Below are 24,598 nucleotides of genomic sequence, written 5' to 3' on the forward strand. Positions count from 1 at the left end.
GGTTGGGGGTTTTGGGGACCATGTAGAAAACGTGTTGTGTAACTGAAATGTCTGCAAATCCCTTTAAGTAAAAGTCTGCAATGTGCACTTTAATCTCATCTGAATGGTTTGATTTGTAACTTGAAATTGTGGAGCAGAGTGGGAAATCAAAGAAAAAATGTGTCTTTGCCCCAAACGTTATGGAGGGCACTGTACATTCACAAGGCCAACTTAACAATGTGTCTTTGACTTTCACTATTCTAGTCATTGTATGGTTAGAACCAAACTTTTTTCACTTTCCAACCAACTTATTCTGACTTGAGATAATAATAATAATGATTATTTACATTTATGTGGCGCTTTTCTTACTACTCGCCCACTGCTAATATGCAGCATCCATCTAGATGATGCGATGACCGCCATTTTTGCACCAGTACGCTTACCACACATTAACTATTAGGAGGTGAAGGGGTGAGAGATAGACAGCAAATTAGGGACAGGAGATGATTAGGAGGCTGAAATGACCAGGCCAAGATGGACAATTTAGCCCGAACATCAGGATACCCATTCTAATTTATAAGGGATGCTCAGGGATCTTTTTTGACCACAGAGAACCAGGACCTCAACTTACATCTCGTCTGAAGGAAAATGACAATTTTGCTGCACAGTGTCCCTATCACTGCACTGAAGCATTGGGACCCACATGCAGACCACAGGGGTACGCTACCCCTATTGGCCTCTTCATCACCTCCTCCAGCAGGAACCCAAGCTTTTTCTTAGATGTAAGATCCAAGTACTGGCTGGGTGCAAACACTGCTTAGCTTCAGGATGATCTGTCATTAAGCACTGGTAGTACTGCTGCTGGCCAGAAGTACAATGAGGATCACCCTCCAAGCTTTGTTTTGTATTTTTTGCATTTATTCAATTTTTGTAAAATTCACAGGATGAATTAAAAAAAATTGTGCACCAGACATGGTGGCTTCAGCATCCAGGAAACAACTGGGGAAGAAGACAGAATCCAGTCCTAGGCAGGAACCAATTTCCTTCATCTTTGGTTTCTGTGTCTTGTGAATGCTTTCCTCTTTACGCCAACTCTTTGCTCACAGGTTGTCTCCTAATAAGCAGACCACTACAGGTTGAAGTATCGGGGTACCAGTGGACCAGTTTACATCTGACAGTTCAAAAAAGAATAAGTTCAGTCAACACAATCGCACATCTAAACAAAATAAGATATTCAGAGGACACTCGTAGCTCCTCAGCGTTACCCCATGTAACACGGTTGAAAAGATGACCCAATCAAGCCTGAGCACCCTTTATATAGAGCCTCTCCCGGAAGGGGTGGGATTTGTAAAGCAGTAGAGACGCAGTCATGTGTCTTCCTGGTCTGGGCACTTGGCACTGCAGGTAAAATAAGGAATTCTTTAGGGACAGTGCTTCCTCTTACCTCTTGACAGAGCCTTAAGGGTGATTCCTATGCACACAAGAGAGACAGAGAGTACATGCAGAGTATATGTTGAGAAAATCTGGCAAAAACTTGGCAAGAGTAGAGCCACCACCATGGTGGGGCAGATCAACCTAATATCCAGGGTTATAATTTGCAGGGCTTCACGAAATTCACAAACAGACGCTAACCCAAAAGATAGGCCTGAAGGCCTATGTGAGAACTAGAAACAAATTCAGCCTGACCCCAAAATTGATTAGCAGGCTTAATAACCTACACATACTAAAGGAAGACCTTGGCTCCGACATGTAGGCATACATCTGCTATAAAAACACATAGGTGGCACAGTGGCCTACCTCATACTTCTGGACATCCGGGTTCAAATGCTGACTCGGTTTGCACAGTCTCCCTGTGTCCGTGTAGATCTGCTATGGCTAATGGAGTGTCTCTAAATTAGCCCTGTATGTGTGAGTTTGGATATGCCCTGTGATCAAACTGACATCCATCCCAAGATCGGAAAAAGAATAGGTGAACCTTTATAGTGAAGAACCTTTGTAATGTAACCTTAAATTGTCAAATTCAAATGCATCTTTCCTCACAATCTGAACACAGGCAGGTTTGTTAAAAAAAAATATCAATCAAAAATTCAAGTTCTATTTCGGAAACCTATATTGACGTTCTTAAATGCATAATCAGAGAGGTCTGAATGTCAGTCTAGGGTTTTCTGGTCCAGCCTGATTGTCTACTTACGTACACCATGTCCTCTTGTGAAAGGGAGCTGCAGTGTTGAGCAAAGATTGTAGTTTAGTGATGCCATGTGACTTGAAGCCTGCACAATTCAGACATGTGAGGCACAGCCTCTTAAACAGAGTGTTAAAGGTAAAGTGTGTCCGTCACTTGGTCCTACCCTAGTGCACCATGAAATAGGCCAGCATTTCATATATCCACCCATCTTCTGTACCTGCTTTGTTTAATTCTGACAGGAGTCTATGTTATATTGTACTCAACTTACTTTTTCGTACTTAACTTACTTCTTCATTTTTTGTGTTTTATTTTCCCCGTCACTAAATGATGGTCTGATGCAATATCCACCAATCTCTTTGCATACATGTCCAAAAGTGACATCTGTGTGCCTCAGCAGAAACTGAGATTCATCAGACCAGGCTATGCTTCTGCAGTCTTCGACTATTCAGTTTTGGCGAGCCTGTGCCCACTACAGCCTCAGCTTTCTGTTCTAGACTGACAGGAAACTGACGTGGTCTTCTGCTGTTGCAGCCCATCTGCCTCAAACTTCAATGTGCTGTGCATTCTGAGATGCTTTTCTGCTCTCCATAGTGGTGGTTATCTGAGTTACTGTAACCTTTCCGTCAGCTCTGACCTCTCTCATTAAAAAGGCGTTTCCATCTCCAGGACTGCCACCTCGCTGGATGTTTGCTGTTCTTCACATCATTCTGAGTTAACTCTGGAGAGTTGTGAAAGAAGATCCCAGGAGATCAGCAGTTACATTAATACTAAAACCAGCTCATATAGCACCAACAATCTTGCCATGGCTGAAATCACAGATATTACATTTGTTTTTCCCCCATTCTGGTGTTTGATGTGAACATTAACTGAAACGCCTAACCTATTTCTGCATTCCACTGCTGTCACATGATTGTCCCATTACATAAATGCATGGATAAGCAAATGTACAGACGTTCCTAATTAATTTGCTCAGTGAGAGCATGTCCTGAAAGCTTACCTTGGAAACATCTCAACATCTTGTGAATTTCCCCTTGGGATTAATAAAGTATCTATCTATCTATCTATCTATCTATCTATCTATCTATCTATCTATCTATCTATCTATCTATCTATCTATCTATCTATCTATCTCATTAAGGATAATGAGCACAAGCACAGCACAACCTTGTATTATTTTGCTAGACTGACTCAATCATCTTCTAACCTGCTTAGTCCTGAACAGGGTCGTGAGAGGGGTGCTGGAGCCTATGCCAGACAGCACAGGGTGCAAGGCAGGAACAAACCCTGAACATCACACCATGCTAGAGTATTTCCCTAAAATTAGGGTCTCAAAGCCAGTTTTTGGAGGGTGACAATGGCTTCAGTTTTTTTTACTGCAAACCAGTTATGTAATCATCAGCTAATTCTTGTTGTTAATGACATGTTTGTTTATTTGATTGCATGACTTGGCACATGACACATCAAATATCAGTTTGGGGGACTTTTTAACTGCAAGCCACTTATTAAGTTGAACTAATTTAGGGAAAAAACAAATTTGGTATTAGAATCTTAAAAAGTGAGAAAGTTAAATTCAACGCAACCAATTTTGGAATGGACTGGTATGAAAACACGAAACCTCTGCTGTAAACGAATCAGCTTGATAAAATGAGTCAGCATAACTAGCTTCAGCTAATGGACATCGCATTGTGGAATTGCGGGCTAACACGCACGTACAGAGCACCAAAATAAAGTAGCTGTTAGTAAAATTGTTTCCCAATAACAAAGAAGAAGAAGAACCAGCAGCCGCCACCACCTGACCACCGCCACCTACTGGATACCCGAAACCTCAGCAGGGCGGCAAGACAATACTATCGACGATGCTTTCTATTGGCCCAAGTTAGGGGACGGCCCTACATGAACGACCAATCAGAACGCATATCTCATGTCACCACCCTAAACAGCCCTCTCCGGCCACGTAGGTGTAGAGTTTGTCACAAAAGTTTATAAATACACGTGCTCGACCTCCGGTTCAGCCTGTTTGCACCCAGAGACTGACGTGTTGCGTACTTTGTGACTCCGTCGTGCTTACGAACCCTGCTGCAAAGTAAGTGCCCTCCGTAACGTGAAGTCCGCGTGATTTATTTACCCTGCGAGCATGATGGGGTCTGTCTAGCGCAGAGCATGGTAGGATCTTGCAGACTTGACGAGATGCAACTGGGAGAATGTATTCGGATTTTGTTAGACGCTTTGGATAAAAACGCCTACTGAGCAAATAAACAAAATTGTGAACGTGCTGGGGTTGCAGGCGTGATTGGTCTTGCAAGGTGCATCTCAAAAACACATTTTATTTTATTAAGGGCTTCGTATTCGTGTAACAAAACTTTCAGACGTAGCGAGGCGAGTTGTTTTCTTTGTTGCTAAACCGGTTACTATCGTGGATTTTTATTGGATCGTTGCTCACATATATGCATTTCCAGAGACCCAGGATCTGATCAATTCTTAGCAGAAGTTTCTTTCTTCTGTAATCTAATCTCAATCAACTGCTTGTCCGTGGGGATTAAATCGGGGGGCTGGGCGCCATAACCGCAGTTTGCGCAAGATGTCAAATTCCTGTGCAGTTTGCCCTCTGACTGCGTATGTGAGAAAAATGAAGTCTGGCCAGTAAGTCACAGGTCAGCGGACAGAGTTGTGCCAAAATCATTTGTTGCTTTCTTGCACTCAAATGATATATATGAATACTTAAAAGTATGCATTTTTGTTTCATTTCATTCATTTTCTGACTCCCCTTAGCTGTGGGGCAGCGCTAACAATTAATGTTTGCATGGTGCCCATCCATCAGTCCATCCATCCATTCATTTTGTTACTTGCTTGTTAAATTTGGGATTGTGGCTTTCTGATACCCACTATAAACAATGCACATATTTATATTAAAAAGTCATGTGCAATTTTTAATCCTGCATAATCCAGACAGGGGTTGGAGGTGCTGGATTCTATCCCTGGCAGCATAGGGTGCATGGTAGGAACAAACCTTGAACAGGATGCCAGTTTATTAAAGGGCAAACGGACACAAACAACTACCAAGCAACCCGTATTAAAATAATATTCCAAATAGCAAATGTGGTTTATGCAGGCCAGAATAAAGGCAATAAGCCTTGACCACAAATTTGAAAAGTGTTACTGGTAATAATAATACAGTAATTAATAATAATAATTACATTTACATAGTAATTTTCTCACTACTCATAGTGCTTTACGTAGATGGGGGGAACCACTTCAACCACCACCAATGTGTAGCACCTCCTAGGATGATGCCATTATTGAACCAGTACGCTTATCCCACTTTAGCTATTAGTGGGTGAAGGGGTGAGAGAGAGAGTGAGCCAGTTAGAGACAAGGAATGATTAGGGGGCCAAAATGGATGAGACCATGATGGGCAGTTTAGCCAGAAGGAAGATGCCACAGGGATCTTTACTGACCCCAGAGAGTCGGTACCTGGGTTTTCTGTCTCATTTAATGGGTGGCACCATTTTTACTGCACTGGGATCCACATTCAAACCACAAGGTAAGCGCCCCCTGCTGGCCTCACGAACACCTCTTCCAGCAGCAACCCACACTTTTCCTAGATGGTCTCCCATCCAAGTACTGGCTGGGCCCAAACATGCTTAGCTTCAGGTGGGTAAACTCTTCTGAAGTGCACGTGCTATGGCTGTTGGTAAGGAATCTGCCAATTTTGAAATACTAGTCCATAACAGAGTCTTGCAGGCTGTAGTATTCTACTGTTTATTAGTACTTTTGTCAGTTTGTCTCATATGTCGTACACACAGTGCTGTCCACCTTCTATCAGCGTTCAAGTTGCTATGGCATTTTTATTCGCAAAATACAAAGTACCGTGTTGTTATCAACTACTATTCTGGTGAAAGAAGCACAACATAGATTTTCCTTGACCGTCCATATTGATTTCAATGGAACACGGTCAACTCTGGTGTGACGTCATTCTGAGCTCTGACATCCGAATTCTGAGGTAAATGCAGCATTACTGAATAAACATCTAGAAACAAACATCTGTCAGGACACAGAAAGGCAGCACATCACTGGAGTCTGTGGTTAAGTTTCTTATCTTGGCCCCCCACAGCTGTGTACGTGGAGTGGTGGCTCTGAGGTTAGGGATCTGCATTGGCAGTCGGAAAGGTTGCCGGTTCGAATCCCGTAAATGCCAAAAAAAAAGGGACTCTTCTCTGTTGGGCCCTTAAGCAAGGTCCTTAATCTGCAATTGCTGAGCGCTTTGAGTAGTGAGAAAAGTGCTATATAAGTGCAAAGAATTATTATTATTTTATTATAATTTGGAGAAAACATCAAAAGTCAGAGGGAACTTCATCCCTTCCAAAAGGCACAATGCAAATGTTAAACCGTTATTGGTAAATAACAAGGGGGTGTGAGCTGTGGGATAAGAGGTCTAAATGAATAATTACGAGCTCTGGAGGGTATAGGTGACGAGAACATCTCGATTTACAACTATCGATGGTTCCGGGTTCAAAAAACTCCCAGAAGCAACCGGATCATCGCAAGCTGCTCTTTTATCTTATTTTGAATATACAAGAATTAGCCCAATAAATGAGACAGTTAAACCACACACCCTTACTTACTTACTTTCTCCTGGTAAGTACTTGGTGATAAGAAACATTTTGTGCTTGTCCTTCAGCTACAATAGTTTTTCTATGGATGTTTAAATTTCTAAAGGGCTTATTCTCACAGCTCATATCATCTGATAACAAGTCTTGAATCCAGAGATGAAGGTGCACACCCAGAGCTTGAAACTTGAAGTGATTATAAATTCAGTTTTCTAAACCAGGAAAGGTATCTTCTTATATAATACGCTACTGTGGCTGTTCGTTAGTCTGTCCAGGATTTTAAATCACCTGTAGCTTGCAAATCGTTTCACCTATTGACCTGAAATTTGGTACACATGTACTACGTGACCTCTACTGTCCGCTTTCGGGGTGATGATTTTTATTACTCTTTTTATTTTAATTTTATTTTATTGTAGAATCAACTCTCGGCGACGCATGCGTACGGGCGTCGTTCTCATTCCCTACCACCTTCGCCATCACTTCCCCTACCTCTTCATATCTTAAATCATTCTTGAGGCAGATTTAAGACTTAAGTGCCAGCTTAAATGAATCAGTTTTAACGCGAAAAGATGCCGACGGAAGAAATGAAGAAGCGGGCAGCTAGGGTGGAGAAAAGAAGAGCTGCTCACGAAGCAGTAAGCGCATCAACCTCTGAGCAAACAAATGGTAAACGTACAGAGAGAGAAAAAGTATGAAAACTATAAGTCAAGAGTATTCACTGCACGTAATTGTGCAGTACGCCGTTACTGGTATGGAGATAATTGGGTGAAGGTTGAAAAGCCTTAAAATGGAAATAATGCAGACACACAGGTTTATGTTTACAAAAAAAAAGCTTTTGATGAAAACACACAGTCTGACTGACTTGCTCAAGTCTTAACTTGGCATATTGTTCACACCATTTATGTCAAGGTGTGGATTTCGTTCTTAATATGTATTCTATATCTTGCCGTATTTTTTGCACATACTGCCTTATGGCAGCCCAACGCCACCACAATTTAGAGCAGACAATGATATTGTATTATATATGAGGGAGGACCCAAAAATAACGAGAATTTCTTTCTGGAGGCCGGAGGGACATTAGTAGGTGTGTGTACCAGACTGCCCTCTGCATCATTTGGCCAAGCGGCGTCCTTGGGGAAAGGTTTGTAAGGTCAGTGTAAAATTTTTTTTTTTTTCTTGAGCCTCTGTTATCATCTTCATCGATTTTGTGATGGCAGACTTGAAAGAATAGTGTATTTGCATCAAGTTCTGTTTCCTTTTGGGGAAAACTGCAGCAGAAGTTGTCACAATGCTTCGAGAGGCTTTCAAAGAAGAAGCCTAGAGCCAGGCAAGGGTTTTTACCTTAACTCTTTGAGGGCTGAATATTTTTTCCAAAAAACTCAGTTTTCTGAAAGGCACACAAGGCAGTTGTTTCATGCATACAGTAAATCAACATATAACGTCTCTTGCTGTGTGCTGTAGTTGCTGTCAGGGCCTGTTCACGGTTTCTGGCAGCAGCGTTTGTGTAGGCCCAGCGATGGTAGTCGCAGTGCATCGCAATCTGGTACATTGTAAGTAGCGGTCCTCCCAGGCAAACTTTGCTGTTGCTGGTACCTCACTTTTGTTTTCGATCTCTAACTTCAGATCACTTGCATCAAAATCGGAGTCTGAGAAGTCCGATTCAAAGATAGTACAGAAAAACGTCATCCACGGAGTATTTTGCTTTGCCCATTCGCTTTGGTTTCTCTTGCCATTTTATAGGTGTCTTGCTCTTCACTTCTCCTGCACGCGCAGGGAACCAAGGCCAAATCACGGAAGCTAACTTTCCTTCTAGCAAAGAGAGTCAAACTAAAAACATAACAGCGAGTTTTGTCACAGTTTACAGCTGATTACCGTCCTCTACCCCTGAATTTTGACAAAAGTCGACATCCACCCTGAAAGAGTTAAAGTGCATAAGCTACTGCGTGATGCAGTGTGGAGAAAACAATTCAAGTTGTGGTGGTCAGGCAAGTGGTTTCTGCATCACCACAACACTCCTGCCAACACAAGCATTGAGTGTGTGGCATAGTTTCTCACGAAACTGTTTTCCCCATACACTTCCTAGAACTTGCACCCTGTGATTTTGTTTCTTATTTCCAAGAATGAAGAGGGACCCTAAAGGAAAGGGTTTTCAGGATGTAGAGGAGGTGAAGAAGCAAAGGACGGAGGCACTGAAGGCTATCGTTTTGCAAGAGTTTCACAACAGTTTTGAATAATGGAAAAAGCGGTGGGACAAGTGTATTGCTTCTCTGGGGAGAGTATTTTGAGGGTGATTACATTTTGGAAATGTTCTGAGAAATTTGCGATTAAAAAAAAAAATAAATAAAAATTCTCGTTATTTTTGGGTCCCCCCCTTGTATTGTGTTGTATTGTATGATGTGGATAATGGACTATCTGTTGGGCAGACTGCTGTTTTTGAAACTCAAGGACTGTGTCTCTGGTACAGATGTGAGCAACAAGAAACCGGCCCATCTTCTTTTCTCTTCACTCTGTACCCCTCAGATTATAAATATAACAGCAGGTCAGATGATTCTGCAATTTTTGCATGAGTATCGGTAAGGGGGATGAGAAAGTTGCACATCCTCTCATTGTGATACTTTAAGCCAAGAAATTATTCAGCAGGAGTGTGTCATGGGGCTCTTTAATACCAACAGCAGTATGCTTGTCGAGTTCCTCACTAGGACTGTGAATGTCAAGTCAGCAGTTTTTATGTTTTATGAGTTGATTGTCATTCTGGTTTGTGTTCAGACCATAGTGTGCCTATCTGTTGATTGAGCTTCTGTAAAGAGCCAAATTTCCTCCTGGGAACAAATCAAATCCTTTCCATTGATCGATTTAGCACCCGTTCCTAGTGCAAGCTGAAATGCTGTTTTACGTGTGTGCCAGCTAAATAGTCGCATACATCTGCGAAACCCATTAAAGCATAAATCCGAGTAGAGTGCTACTTATTGATTTTTGTTTGCTGCACGCTTCAAGCTTGACATGTATGCAGAGCAATACAATTGTATTAACTCCAATGTGAGAATTTGCTGATAATGAAGTGTTGTTTAGCCTACAAAAATAGGAAAGGCATAGATTAATATTGTTAATGTAAGGTGTGTGGATAAAACCAGGGTGCAAAAATATTCCGTGGTAGTCAGGGGTCTCATTAGGAATCCACTATTGGCTGAACACTGAAATATCTGGAACTATGGAAAAGAACTTGGTTATGCATAATGTAAGTTGACTATTCATATCATACTAGGATACGAAATGTTCAGGCAAAAGCCACAATACCTTGTACTTCTGAGTAGCATAATTTAGAACAGGCAGTTTTCCTGATACATAAACACTAGGACACTGTGTGTATAATGCTGAAATGGCTCTCTTACTAGTTCAAGTTCAAAGTTTATTGTTATGTGCACAGTAAGCAGACACGTTTCCCTGTACAATGAAATTCTTTCTTTGCTGTCCACACCAAATGACAAAATAAACATATAAAGATGAACATAAATACTAAGTAGCAGATCGATAATAAGTAACAGAGGCAGCATAAAGTATAAAAACAAAATAAAGTATAAAGTGTAATGTGCAGGTAGGTGTGTGATGGACAAGTCAAATACAGTTACAGTTGTGTGAGGTAGATAGAATGAGGTGGCCCATGGTTATAAACTCCACTCAGTTATTTAGAAGTTTAATGGCCTTGCGAAAGAAAGAGTTCTTTAGCCTGGAAGTCCTGTATCTCATACTTCTGTACCTCCTGCCTGAGGTAAGGTGTGAACAGTTCATGTTGGGGGTGGGTGGGGTCCCTGAGGATCGAGGCAGTTCTCCTGCGGACTCTGCAGTTGTAGATGCTCTGCAGAGAGGGCAGTGGGGTCCTGGTGATCTTCTCAGCAGTCTTTACCACTCTCTGCAGGCGTTTGCGGCCCATAGCAGTAGTGTTGCCGTACCACACGGTGATGAAGCTGGTCAAGATGCTCTCAACAGTGCAGCTGTAAAACTTGCCGAGGATCTTAGCTGACAAACCAAACTTCCTCAGCCTCCTCAGAAAGTACAGTCGCTGTTGAGACCTCTTGACCAGCTGTGTGGTGTTGAGTGTTCAAGTGAGGTCCTCACTGATGTAGACACCCAGGTATTTAATGCTGCTCACCTTCTCCACTTCAAGCCCTCAGATGAACAGTGGCTGGTGAGGTCTCCTCTCCTTCCTCATGTGCACTATCATCTCCTTCGTCTTGTCTGTGTTGAGGGTGAGGTTGTTGTCATCACACCATGACGCCAGACTGTCCACCTCCCTCCTGTAGGCTGCCTCATCCCCATCAGTGATGTGTCCTATCACTGCGGTGTCGTCTGTGAACTTTAAGATGATGTTATCTTTGTGAGAGGTGACACAGTAATGGGTGAGTAGGGTGTAGAGGATGGGGCTGAGGACACATCCCTGTGGGGTGCCTGTGTTTGTGATAATGGTGGCTGAAATCCTATTACCAATCCTGACAGACTGGGGCCTGCCAGTCAGAAAGCCTAGGAGCCAGTCACAGAGGGTGGGGTGCAGGCCAAGTGCAGACAGTTTACGAGTGAGTTTATGGGGGATAACCATGTTAAAGGCAGAGCTGTATTCAACAAAATGCATCCTGATGTAGGAGTCTTTGTTCTCCAGATGGGAGAGGGAATAATGTAGTGCGGCTGCGATGGCATCTGAGGTGGACCTGTTGGGCCGGTAGGCATACTACAGGGGGTCCAGAGTGTCCGGTATGCTGCTCTGAATGTGGGCCAGCACCACTCTCTCAAAACACTTCATGATGATTAATGAAGTTACATGACGTGACCCCACAGCCCCAGACTGCTACAGCGCTTTTTAGAGCACAGAATGTTTAAGCAGGTCATTGCACTTCCCCCAGATTACTTGTGGGCTCCCTGTATTTTGCACCTTCATTGTAACCTGGAAATACTGGCACTTGTAAGTCAGAAATGGGTGAGAGGGGCGGGCACCTTGGGAACATAGTGAGAGGCTTTTCGAACAGAGAAGCTAACAGATAATTCTCTATATGCACAACTTAACGGAATGGAGAAGTTTATAGATGATTGTCCAAAGGTCATGGGCGTGTGCAACTTGGTGGAACGGAGAAGCTTGCAGATAATTGTCTGAAGGTAATGGACATGCACAAGTTGGTGGAGAGGAGACACTTCCGATTTAATTGTCTGAAGGTCATGGACGTGCACAACTTGGTGGAATGTAACTCATCATCAGTTAAAATGAAAAGGTTAGGCTGCCTGTCATGTAAAACCTTAAGAAGGCCAGACCCATCTGGACACAGAGATACGGTATCTGATACAGCCTTGTGTTTATCTGATATGGCTGTGATTTGTGCAGGCAGTCTGTTTTACTTGACCAAACTTGATGTTATTTTAGAAGCATGAAGTGGATAGGACTGGCAAGCTCTGTTGGGCTGAATGGCCTGTTCTTGTCCAGATTGTTCCAATGTTCAGAGATTCTAATCTCTAAATAGACACTTGTAGAGCTGAATGCAGCTTTTGTTTTCGTTTTATTCGTGAATGAAATCTGAATCCTTGCGCTCTGATCACATTTGAACTCGTGCCCTAACCGATCCACCAAATATAGTTTTGACTTGTCAGTTCTGTGAAGTGTCATAAAAAATATCTGATCTGTAATTCCGTAGGTTTTAATTTCCACAACTAATTTCAGTTTGTCTCGTCTTCCTGTCAGAAGAGGATTTCAAAAGTAAAAATACAAGTCAACGTGTCCATGCATCAGACAGATGTAATGAAAAATGTAAGTTGCTTTGGATAAAAGTGTCAGCCACATATAAAATAATTGGACGTATTTCAAAATCTAAAAGTAAACCTCCACACCCAAGGCCTAGGGCTAGTCTGTAGTAGATAAACACAGTGCTTTGTTTTTTTTTATGTCCTGAAGATCCTGCTCAGTAAGAATAACAGCTCGAGCTGGGCTAGTAAAGCCTCGCCTTGACTCCTGTTCCTTATCAATGTAGGCGTTATCTTGCCTGAAGGGGAAGGCCGGTTGTCTGAGGACCCAGCAGAAATGTTTCTTTGTGGTTGTCATCACTGGCCCTTTTGTTCTGCTCAGTGTCAATGTCATGCTTTTTTTTTGTCACACTACTCTTTGAAGGACCTCTATAACCCTTCATTCTTTGTCATCTCCAGGATGACCCACCAATTTGTTGCACTCACCCCTGAGCAAAAGAAAGAGCTGTCTAGCATTGCTCAGCGTATCGTTGCTCCTGGGAAGGGCATTTTGGCTGCAGATGAGTCCGTAGGTAAGCTGTGTGTTCATTTTTTATTTTTTTGGTTAAGTTGTTGGAAGCACTGATTACACCGACATGACATTCTCTGGACAATTTTTTTTCTTCATTTTTGTCAGGTACGATGGGGAAGCGTCTCCAGAAGATCAACGTGGAGAACACAGAGGAGCACCGTCGCATTTTCCGCCAGCTTCTGTTCTCTACAGATGCCTCTGTGTCTAACTGCATCGGTGGGGTCATTTTCTTTCATGAGACCCTGTATCAAAAGTCCGATGCAGGAGTGCTTTTCCCCAAGCTGGTTAAGGACAAGGGCATTATAGTAGGCATTAAGGTGAGCAGAGTGTGATGAAGCTTTGGCAGTTACAAGTTGATTTAGAAATAAAACAAATTTGAAAATGTAAGCCTCATTTAAGACTAGTGTACTTTCAGGAACTTGGTTAACTATTTTAAAAATACTCCAACCTTTAATTCTGTTTATTAATGTGTACTTCATCAAAGACGGATGCCACATTTTTTGTTTATTTAATGTTTTTTTAAGAATAATACTAATAATTCTTTACATTACATTTATAATGCCCTTTTCTCACTACTCAAAGCGCTTTTCATAGTGAGGGGGGCGCCACTTCAACCACCAGTAATGTGCAGCATCCACCTGGATGATGCGACGGCAGCCATTTTTGCGCCAATATTCTCACCACACATTTGCTGTTAGATTGGTAAAGTGGTGAGATTGTTAGCCAGTTAAGAGACAAAAGATGATTAGGAGGCCAGACTCACCAGGCCATGGTGGGCAACTTAGCCAGGACATCAGGATACACACTACTCTTTAAGAAAGATGCCCAGTGATCTTTTATGATCACAGAGAGTCAGAACCTCGATTGTACATCTCATTTGGTTCTATTCAATAAGGGCGCGCACAAAAAGGCGAGCTTCAAAAGGGCGACCTCAATTGGGCGCAGTGAATAAAGGCAAACGCTACAAAATTATTACAGAAAATGTATTAGATAAAGGCAATGATTGAACGTATAAAAAGACGAAAGCAAGAATATTAAAACATCCAATTAATTAATGCATGAACTTCTAACGAACTATTTCTAAAGCTCTCTATATTTCGTTGTTTTCTGCTCTTACTCATTGTTGTGTTACAGTTGAAGCTGTAGATTAAATGCAATGCCACATAGATATTTTATTATTATCTACTATTATTATCTATCCATTATTATCTAAATTATCTATGAACGCCTTTATTTGCCGTGCCCAATTGAGGTCGCCCTTTTGAAGCTCGCCTTTTTGTGCGCGCCCTTATTGAAGAATACCACAGCATTGAGATCCACATTCAGACCACAGAGCATGTGCCCTCCTATTCACAACAGTGAAAATTGAATATAATTACATGTATTAGTACAGTGTTGGGGGTCACTGGCTGGGATGCAATCCAGACGCCCAACTGTACTCTTGACCCCCTAGCTGTCTGTTACCAAAATGAACCAGCAGTGAGTTTCAAATTGTCCAAAAGTTCAACTGCATATTTGTTTCCATCTCAAAGACTCCAAGGTGCCATTGTTAATTATTCAATAAACAGATGCTCATAAATAGTGAATTAAAAAAGGGAAAGTCATAACTTTATTAAAATCAGTTCAAACTCCATGTCCCCTTTGTTTCTCCAGCCCACCAATAAAGTGTACTCTCGCACTCCATCCATAAGTAGTGACGCCACCTTCCTGACGATTGCCACAAGCGATAAATTACTTGCCCCACCATATTTAGGGCTTTGTCGCGTATCCCTTGCAAGCAATGACCAGGTGCACAGTATTTAAGATTACCATTGTTGTACTTTGTTTGAGGTGAGGTATTATGGGATAGCATGTAATTTGCAAGTTTGAGTAAGCTGTTTAAAATGCTAACATATTTAATACCCAAAAAGTAAATATCTTTGTGATTTATTTATTTATTTTTTTATATTAAAACAGGTGGATAAGGGCACAGCACCACTTGCTGGAACAGATGGAGAGACAACCACACAGGGTCAGTACCATTTAAAGATTGTGTGCATGCTACCCACGTTTTTAATTGGGCTTCCATCTCCTTGAGTGAAAGACACAAACACCTGCTGAGTGCAGTGGCGTTGACCGCTGTACCGTGATGCCAAGTTTCATTGTGCTTTTTAGCCCAGCGTGCTTGTTATCAACTTATAACAGAAGAATGTTCTTTTTTTGGTCTTCCACATAAAATACGTGAACATTGCGTATGTCAATAGTCCCACATAATGAGAAACATCCATCCATCCATCCATTTTCCAACCCACTGAATCCAAACACAGGGTCACGGGGGTCTGCTGGAGCCAATCCCAGCCAACACAGGGCACAAGGCAGGAACCAATCCTGGGCAGGGTGCCAACCCACTACAGATAATGAGAAACAGAAAGAATTAATTGGTTTATTGTTGATAATACAAGGTATCCGGAAAAAGGATATAAAAAGTGTCATCCTTGGTGAATGTGCTGCTGAAGAGGCAAGACTGTGAACTAGCAATGATATTCACTCATTCGTTTTCTTGCTCCACAAGACATAACTGGTACTCAGAGGTTGGATGATGTTCTGATAACATTGGGTTCATGCCCAGAACAAACCATTGACAGTATATTGCAGTTTACAATTGTACACACACTTCTAGCTGAATAGTTTTTTTCGATGTCCCACATCTTAGTGGGGGTCTGCATGATCTCTGATATCGTGACATTCTAAACTCTAGTAGAATTGTTTTCACGTGCACGTAGTTCAGTGAAATTCTTGTACTTTTAACCAACATAGAAAAAATTACTCCAGGGAGCACTGTACAATGGCTGACACTGCGCACTGACCTCCAAAAGGTTTCCCTTGGGGATTAATAAAGTATATCGAATCAATCAAATCAAACATGCAACATGTTTCCAGTCCGTCTTCCTTGATAAACATCATTTTATTGAATATAGAAAGCTTACCTAAATAGTCAGTGATTCTTCCAGTTCTTTATACCTTTTGGCCAAATCTGGTCTATAGTTACTAGTTTTTATGTAATGAAATAACATTTGTTAGTTTCCAGTTATTCAGAAGCTCTCCAGTGTGTCCAGTGACGTCTGAATCATTGCTTTTGCCTCAGTGATATAAATTAATGTTTGATTGTGATGTATACACAACTGGCGTAGTCCCTCTAACCTGGGACATCGATAGTCACAAAACCAAGATAGACTAGGCAATGAGGAGACTTGCACACAGAAAGATATGTTGTAAACGATGCATTGTGCAGTTTGGTGTTCACAAAGTGCAGTGCAGTTTCAAGAAATAACAAATATTCCATAAATACACAGGCTCTTCTGTGATGGAAAAAAATCAAATACAGAAAGTTCCCATGTATTAAAATCCAAAAGTAAAATCTAGTTATCAATCGGGTTCCCTTTCATCTTTCTGAGTGTTTCTCCCTCGTCTCCTCTGTTCACACCTTTGGGTCTACTCGAGTTGGTGTGATACTGGCAGCTGTGGTCCCTTTTTCTGCCTCTCGCCCCAACCACAAAACTTCACCTTCCGCACGAATGTTTGAAGCTGGACCTTGCCCGTATAAGCATTTTGAGGACCCTAGGTGGCCACTTGATGGCACCCCACTATTCCATTGTTTTCAACAACAAACAATCTGCTCCAGGAGCACTGTTTTTATCGCTATCTTGTGGAACAACTGTCCAACAGCCCTCTCACCACCATGCCGGCTTACACTCAGGATTCTGCATTTCTTTTTACCTTTTCCCTCTTGCCTTCTTGGACTCCTTTTTGTACTCCTGTGGATGGGGTGTCCTAATTGTGACCCACAGAGAGCCATTGAGAACACTGCACAGTGTCACCACTACACTCCACCCATCCAGAGTGCAAATCCCGTCCTCAACGCCAAATGAATTGCCATGGATTCACACTACAAAGCATGTTACTTCAAAGATGTGCACTGTGGTGAACCACTGGTGGTCAGTTGTGAACCAGCAACGTCTGGCTCTGAAGTAGTCTTTTTGCAGCATGACCTAACCTAAGAGATCATCTCTGAAAACTGTGAGCAGAGCACTTGTTGGTGGTGTCAGCTGATCTTTCTCTGTCTCAGCCTCTACCTTTCTCTGCATAGCATCACCACTACAAGTAGCCCAAGACACATTTTGGGGAGCACCTTTCCATAATAGGTTTTTATTTTTTCTGCAAAAGTATAAAATGATAGCATGTATAGATAGAAGATTGCATTGTCCTTAAATGCTAAGTTAGTCTTACCCTTTGTGACATGCGACTTGAGGCATAATTTTAATAAGAGAATTATGTTCTACTAAATCCTTTGGGATAACAAATTCCTAATTTTTGGGCTTGTGCATTTATTTCGGGGAGAGGGATGTCCGTTTTGGAGAACCTAAAGAAATATCGACTCTTCCTAAGCAAATTCCATGTCTGATATATTATCACTCCTAGGCTTGGATGGTTTGGCAGAACGTTGTGCACAGTACAAGAAAGACGGTGCAGACTTTGCAAAGTGGCGCTGTGTCTTGAAGATCTCAGATTCTTGCCCCTCAACCTTGTCTATCATGGAGAATGCAAATGTTTTAGCACGTTATGCCAGCATATGCCAGCAGGTAGGTTTGCACAAATGTGTGAAAAAAAATCTGATAAGTGTTGGGTGGCACATTTTGGTATCATGAAAAACACTATAAATATATATATATTTATCACTACAGAATGGTTTGGTACCGATTGTGGAGCCTGAGATTTTACCAGATGGGGACCATGACCTCAAGCGTTGCCAATATGCCACAGAAAAGGTAGGTTTCCCCTCCTAAAGATGCATCATACACTGCTGTTAGTGTAATAATTCTTGGTATCACAATGTGTTAATAAATATGGTTTGAATATTTAATATGTATAAATAACTGGATAATTACTTTTTAAATCATTGCTTTACAACCAGTGTGCTGCAGCATTTCAGGTGGGCCGTGGCCAACCCTGGAAAAAATAGCATGCTCCCACCTCTCTAATTGCACTCCGTTCACAGCGGCAGCATAGCAAGTGGTGGATCGCGCTGTATTCACTCACAAAGGGGTAACCGAAGGGTCACGAACATACTAGTGTGCCATGACACCACAGGAGTTCGTAAACACTTTTAAATAACTCGTACAAATGTGGAGATAATGTATACGTTTTTATACTGCAGGGCTCTAAAGGATGAGTAAAACCGACTTTTACCCTTGCATTTGGATTCTGCCACATTCTGTTATTCCAGTCATACTGTACAGTAGCAGTAGCGTGGTGGCACAGTGTATGTCCCAGCTGCTTTAAGTGCAAGGAGTTTCCTAAACCTGGTCACTGTATAGAGTTTAATCTTACATTGCAAAACAATTAAGTATGTTAGATTAACCTGCACCACCATAAACTTGTACAGTTTAAAGTGGGCAAGGACCTCATGATGTCCTTTTATTGTAGTGTAAGCCAATCTGTCTTTACCTTCAGTTTCATTGTCTAGTTCAGTGGTCTGACAAGTCAAAATTTTGAAAAGCTCCTGCAGGTTACCAAACATGCAACCAAAGTTATTAAGGCCGATGGAGATGACTTGACAATTGTGTGTCAGTGGGCTAGGCAGTGCTGAAAAACCTAGAACTCATCTTAGCTGATGACATGTGGTGGCTCTGTGCCTAAGTATCTGCTCTGGTATCTTGAAGGTTGACGGTTCAAATCTTGTTACAGCCAGAAGGGGATCCTACTGTGTTGGGCCCATGAGCCAAATCCTTTAAAATAAAAATTGCTCCTGCAGTGCTGTTCAATGGCTGACCCTGTGCATCTGACTTCCAAAGGTCCTGCGAAAAGACAATTTCTCCTCGGGGATTAAAAAAGTACTGTATATCAAATCAAAAAATAAATAAATTACACACAGAACTGAACTTAAGTACATCAGGGAGGAGAGCCATTTTACAGAACCACACAAGTTGTTCCAGAAATTTCCTTATGCCTAGTGCCATTCAACTTTTTAATAAGGAACATCGGAGATACTGTATAATAAAAAGCAATGTAGAATTTTGTATGCGTCTTGGAACTGTTTTACGTTAAAAATTTACTGTTACCAGAACTAGTTAGCCAAGTATTTATTATCAAATTACATAAATATCACAGAAGTTTTGCAACTCTGTAAGCAGTTTGTCTCATTGTTTTTAATTGTCTTGTATTGGATGCAGCTGAGAGTTCAAGTTTCATGTTTCCCTGTGTAAACGGGCCTAAACACTTTGAACCTTTTGAAGCGTTGAGTGTGCCAAGTGATAGATAAACACCACATAAGTTCAGGTTTAGTTTAAGGTTTAAGGCCTTGCAACCACTGCTGGTAAGAAATGTGCTTACTCCTTAACAATCCATCAGTGGAATGAGCATATTCAGTAATGGATGAATAATATAATTTAGAGAAATGTGTTCTGTCATGACAAACATACTAAACATCTCATGTTGAAGATTTTATCTTTCATGATATTAAAAGAAAGAAGGACTTGGACAACAGGCAGGCTTGGGCAGATTTGTGGCAGATGAAATTTAATGGAAGTAAATGTAAAATATTACACATAGGAATTAATAATGTTAGGTTTGAATACACAATGGGAGGTCTGAAAATGAAAAGTACCCCTTATGAGAAAGGATTTAGGAGTCATAGTGTACTTGACACTATCAACTACCAGACAGCATTCAGAAGCCATTAAGAAGGCAAATAGAATGTCAGGTTATATAGCGCCCTAATGTGTGGAGTACAAGCCAAGGAGGTTATGCTGAAGTTTTATAACACACTGGTGAGGCCTCATGTGGAGTACTGTGTGCAGTTTCAGTCTCCAAGCTACAAAAAGGACATAGCAGCAATGGAAAAAGTCCAGAGAAGAGCGACTAGGCTGATTACAGGACTACAGGGGATGAGTTATGAGGAAAGATTAAAAGAGCTGAGCCTTTACAGGAGATGAAGAGGAGACCAGACTGAAGTGTTTAAGATTATGAAGGGAATTAGTCCAGTGTATCACGACTGTGACTTTAAAATGAGTTCATCAAGAACATGGGGACACAGTTGGAAACTTGCAAATTTTGCACAAACTTTAGGAAGTTTTTCATTATACAGAGAACCATAGGCTCCTGAAATAAGTGACCAAGTAGTGTGGTGGACAGTAGGACTTTAGAGACCTTCTAAACTCGTCCTGATGTTATTTCAGAAGAATTTAATGGATAGGACTGGCAAGCTTTGTTGGGCTGAAAGACCATTTTGGAGAACTGTGTATGAACCATCTGTTGCTGTATAATAATGAGGTCTTCATGCATTCCATTCACTATACAGGTACTTGCTGCAGTCTACAAAGCCCTTAATGACCACCATGTTTATCTGGAAGGAACACTCCTTAAACCCAATATGGTGACCGCAGGACATGCCTGCACCAAGAAGTACACCCCACAGGACATCGCTATGGCCACTGTGACTGCCCTGCGCCGCACTGTGCCAGCATCAGTTCCAGGTAGCTCTCTCCATCCATTTGTTAGGGGCAGGTCACTTTTTTGGCAAAAAAATACTGCAGCTTGCACTAGTCCAGAAGATCATGCGTTATAGTTTTGTTTAAAGCCAGTCTTTGACAATAAATCAGTGAATGGTGTTGCATCTCTTTTTGTCAGGTATCTGTTTCCTGTCTGGCGGTCAGAGTGAGGAAGAGGCATCCGTCAACCTTAATGCCATTAACCTATGCCCGCTTCATAAGCCATGGAAACTGACCTTCTCTTATGGCCGCGCCTTGCAGGCGTCTGCACTTTCTGCCTGGGGAGGGAAACCTGGAAATATCGAAGCTTCTCGGAAGGCCTTCTTTGAGAGAGCGAAGGTAAGAAATTGGAGTGGCTGAGTACTGCCATCTGTTTGGATCCTGAAGACTATTTTGGAGATTAGAACTTTGGTTTATAAAATATCTATCTATCTATCTATCTATCTATCTATCTATCTATCTATCTATCTATCTATCTATCTATCTATCTATCTATCTATCTATCTATCTATCTATCTATCTATCTATCTATCTATCTATCTATGCTTGTATATGTGCTAACTTTCGTTTGGTTAGTTTGAAAGAAATATGCAGATCTTTCTATCAGATGAGCTTTTTTCTCCCCCAAAAGTGCACTAAAAGGGGATATTTTTCACAGAATTGGAACCCTGAAATGGTTGGAACAGATAGGAAAAAGTGTTGTGAAACAAAATGTATGCAAATCCCCTTACATGAAAGTCTGCAAAGTGTGCTTTAATCATGATGTCTAAATGGTTTGATTTGTCATTTTAAACTGTGGAGCAGAGGGGGGAAATCAAGGAAAATGTCTTTGTCCAAAACATTATGGAGGGCACTGCGCGCATGTGTGTGTAGTTGTGTGTGTATGTGTGTGTATATATATATATATATATATATATATATATATATATATATATATATGGTTTAGAAAACCTCCAGTGTTCTAGTTTTTCTTCAAATTAAATCAGTTGATTTACAGAAGTGTAAATTTAAAGTTTAGATTAGTGGGTTGGAAAATGGATGGATGGATAGATTAGCAAACATTAAAAAAAGGATATATCAGAATATTACAAATAGGCCTTCTTCAGGGAACAACTGATAGATTACCAACCCACGGATGTTCTGCTGCAGTTAAAGTAAAATAACCCTTGCAAGTTGAAGCAAACAATTTTCACAGGTGTCCCAACAAAAAAAAAACTTGTCTGTCTTAAAGCAGAGTTGGAACAGACTAATACATTGAAACATTGAAATAACACGGTGATCTAAAATGGCAAGAATGGGTTGAGGCTTGCCAATTTACCAAAAGATTAGTCAATGAATAAACCAATATTTTGACTACACTGTTCCCCAAAGACAGATCAGTAGGATTTTTGTATTTCTTCCTCTACAGTGCACAATATCTTTCTATTATAAAAGAAGATCTTGAGAAGAGACAAGACTATTGATAAGAGATTTTTTCAAGTCCCGTTCTCCTCTCAACCATTTCAGGTTAACGGCCCACTCCCACGATCCTCTCACCTCTTATTCCTGTGAATGCTTTTGTCAGACACAGTTCCTGTGCTCTCAGCTCTTATAAATGTGTACAATCATATGGTTAAATGCGTATCAATAGACTATGCTGAAACAGTTGGTGGTGATGGTGCGGAAGATGAAAACATCAACTTACAATTTCCTGTAGAATATCTACAACTGTTAACACCGTCTGGTCTTCCACCAGCCGAATTACCGTTGAAAAAAGGATGTGTTGTAATGGTATTTTGTAATATATGTGTGAGTGATGGGCTATGCAATAGGACAAGATTAGTTGTGTTAAAAATTGGTTGAACAATTCTAACATGTAAAATTTTAACAGGCGACAAGAAAGGTAATGTAGTACATCTTCCGCGAATAACATTAGACAAGAAAGGAGATCTTGATATGCCTTTCATATTAAAACATTTACAGTTTCCTGGTAGAATAGCTTTTGCTATGACAATTAACAAATCACAGGGGCAAACATTTGAAAAAGTTAGTTTATTTATTAGAGAGAAAGAAACGATATTCCCTCACGGGCAGTTATATGTTGCATTGTCACGATGTAACTCCAAACACAGAATTAAAATTCAAGGCTATATTGAGGAAACGTTAATTCCAAATATTGTTTTTACTGAAGCTTTGCAGTAAAAGTGTAGGTTTAAAAAGTATTTGCGTGTTAATTTCAACGTCAAACAGAGCAAAAACGTTTAACGCAACAAATACCTCTAACGCAACATGAGACATAATTTTCTTTCAATTTATTACATTTTACTATTTTTTTTACTATGGTTAATTACTCCCTGTAATGTAAAATAGTTAGTTCTATTATGCATATGTAACAAATAAAATAACAATCTGTTTAAATTGTTCATCCGTTTCCCCATATGCGAGCGGCAGACCCGCGAAGTGCCTGCCTGGGGGTTGGCAAGCGAAGCGAGCAGGGTGCAAAGCCCCCTAGTAATTCAAAAAATCAAGGAATCCAGTCAAAACATTAGTCAAGGTAACATGCCATGCAAAACAGTGTGGTTGATAATGTGGACTTCTGTTTTCCCTAATTCCAGTTGACTGGATGCATGCAACATGCAAGTATGACCTTAGCCACAAAACAAATTAGAAACCAAATATATATTTTCGTGTTTTAATTGAAGTATTGTGTTTCAGGGTGTCAGCTAGTTTGTGTTTTACAAAAAATATTAAGTCACGATTGACTGTTTTCTTTCAGATCAACGGCCTGGCCTCCAAGGGGGAGTATGTGCCCAGTGGGAAGACTGATACACATGCATCCCAGTCTCTCTTCACAGAAAGCTACGTCTACTGAGCAAGCCATTGTCCCAACAAATCTGGACCAAGTGCACCTCATCACTTTAAACATTCATTAAATACCAGTCTCTAGTACCATCCTATTTGGTCAGTGTGAGGCCTGTGCCTTAATAAGGGTGTTTTTTATAGATTTGTGCCAGATTTGATTTAAGTTTATATTTTGCTGGGAACATTTTCAGATCCTTTTTGTATGCATTTCATGCTTTTGAATTTTTGCAATCAGTTTATCTGAAAAATGAAATGTAAAACCATTCTGACAGATAGATACCAAACAGTCATATGTACTGGTAAGGGACGTGGTGGTTTTGTTAATTCCAGTATAGTCCTTTGCTATGTATAGTGCCCAAATACTCCTAATGCTTGCTACTGAAGTTGAAAGGAAGATACAGAAGGTTATTTTAACACTTGTCAAGGAATAAGATGCTGAACATCTACCCGTTTGTCTGGGCCGTCTTTGTCTATAATAAACCGAAGGGCATGACGCAACTTTTTACCTCTTTGTTTTTCCTACCATACTCGTTTCCTTTTTGGAAGGGACCAATTTTAAAGGTTTAAATGTTCAATGTGAAGAGTAACATTTAAAACTGTCAAATGTTTTGCTACTGGATCTGTTTTAATGTGAATCAATACACCAACTGGAAATAAAATCTTACTGTTTGTTTCCTTTACATGCATCTGCTGCCTTGATTTAATGGATATGAGACTTGGAATACTTGCTGTCAAATGCATTCTTTTTGGGTGTTGGGCCTAGTCCATTCTGTATCTTGTCACCATTTTTGTTTGTGGTTCTCATGGACAGGAAATCGAGGCACGGCCGAGGATGTGAGGGTGTGCAGATGTCCTCTTTGCCTCATTGGACTGTGACCTTTAGCATGCTTCTTCTCCTTCTTCTTCTTCTTTTGGCTGCTCTCATTAGGGGTTGCCACAGTGGATCATCTTCTTCCTCCATATCTTTCTGTCCTCTGCATCTTGTTCTGTTTCACCCATTGGCTAACAGGTACTGGTGGCAGTCATTGTTAACCCTGGGCTCGACCGATCCTGTATGGAAATATGTATTGTTGTCCGCATATTGACTTGGCAAAATTTTACACCAGATGCCCTTCCTGACCGTAACCCTCCCCATTTAACCTGTGACCTTTAGCATGCACTTAAGCAATTT

General features: G+C 41.0%; 1 protein-coding gene across 1 annotated transcript; it reads left to right on the forward strand.

Annotated features, from left to right (window-relative positions):
- Positions 1–4,081: 4,081 nt before the first annotated feature.
- aldob (aldolase b, fructose-bisphosphate) lies at positions 4,082–24,107 on the forward strand. The gene is made up of 9 exons (XM_028812312.2): positions 4,082–4,247; positions 12,949–13,061; positions 13,166–13,377; positions 15,017–15,071; positions 17,519–17,679; positions 17,782–17,865; positions 20,397–20,571; positions 20,726–20,925; positions 23,342–24,107. The coding sequence occupies exons 2-9, from the start codon at positions 12,950–12,952 to the stop codon at positions 23,435–23,437; spliced, it is 1,095 nt and encodes a 364-aa protein (XP_028668145.1). The 5' UTR covers positions 4,082–4,247; position 12,949; the 3' UTR covers positions 23,438–24,107.
- Positions 24,108–24,598: the final 491 nt, after the last annotated feature.

Source organism: Erpetoichthys calabaricus, chromosome 10, assembly GCF_900747795.2.
Source record: "Erpetoichthys calabaricus chromosome 10, fErpCal1.3, whole genome shotgun sequence".
NCBI classification, from domain to species: Eukaryota; Metazoa; Chordata; class Cladistia; order Polypteriformes; family Polypteridae; genus Erpetoichthys; species Erpetoichthys calabaricus.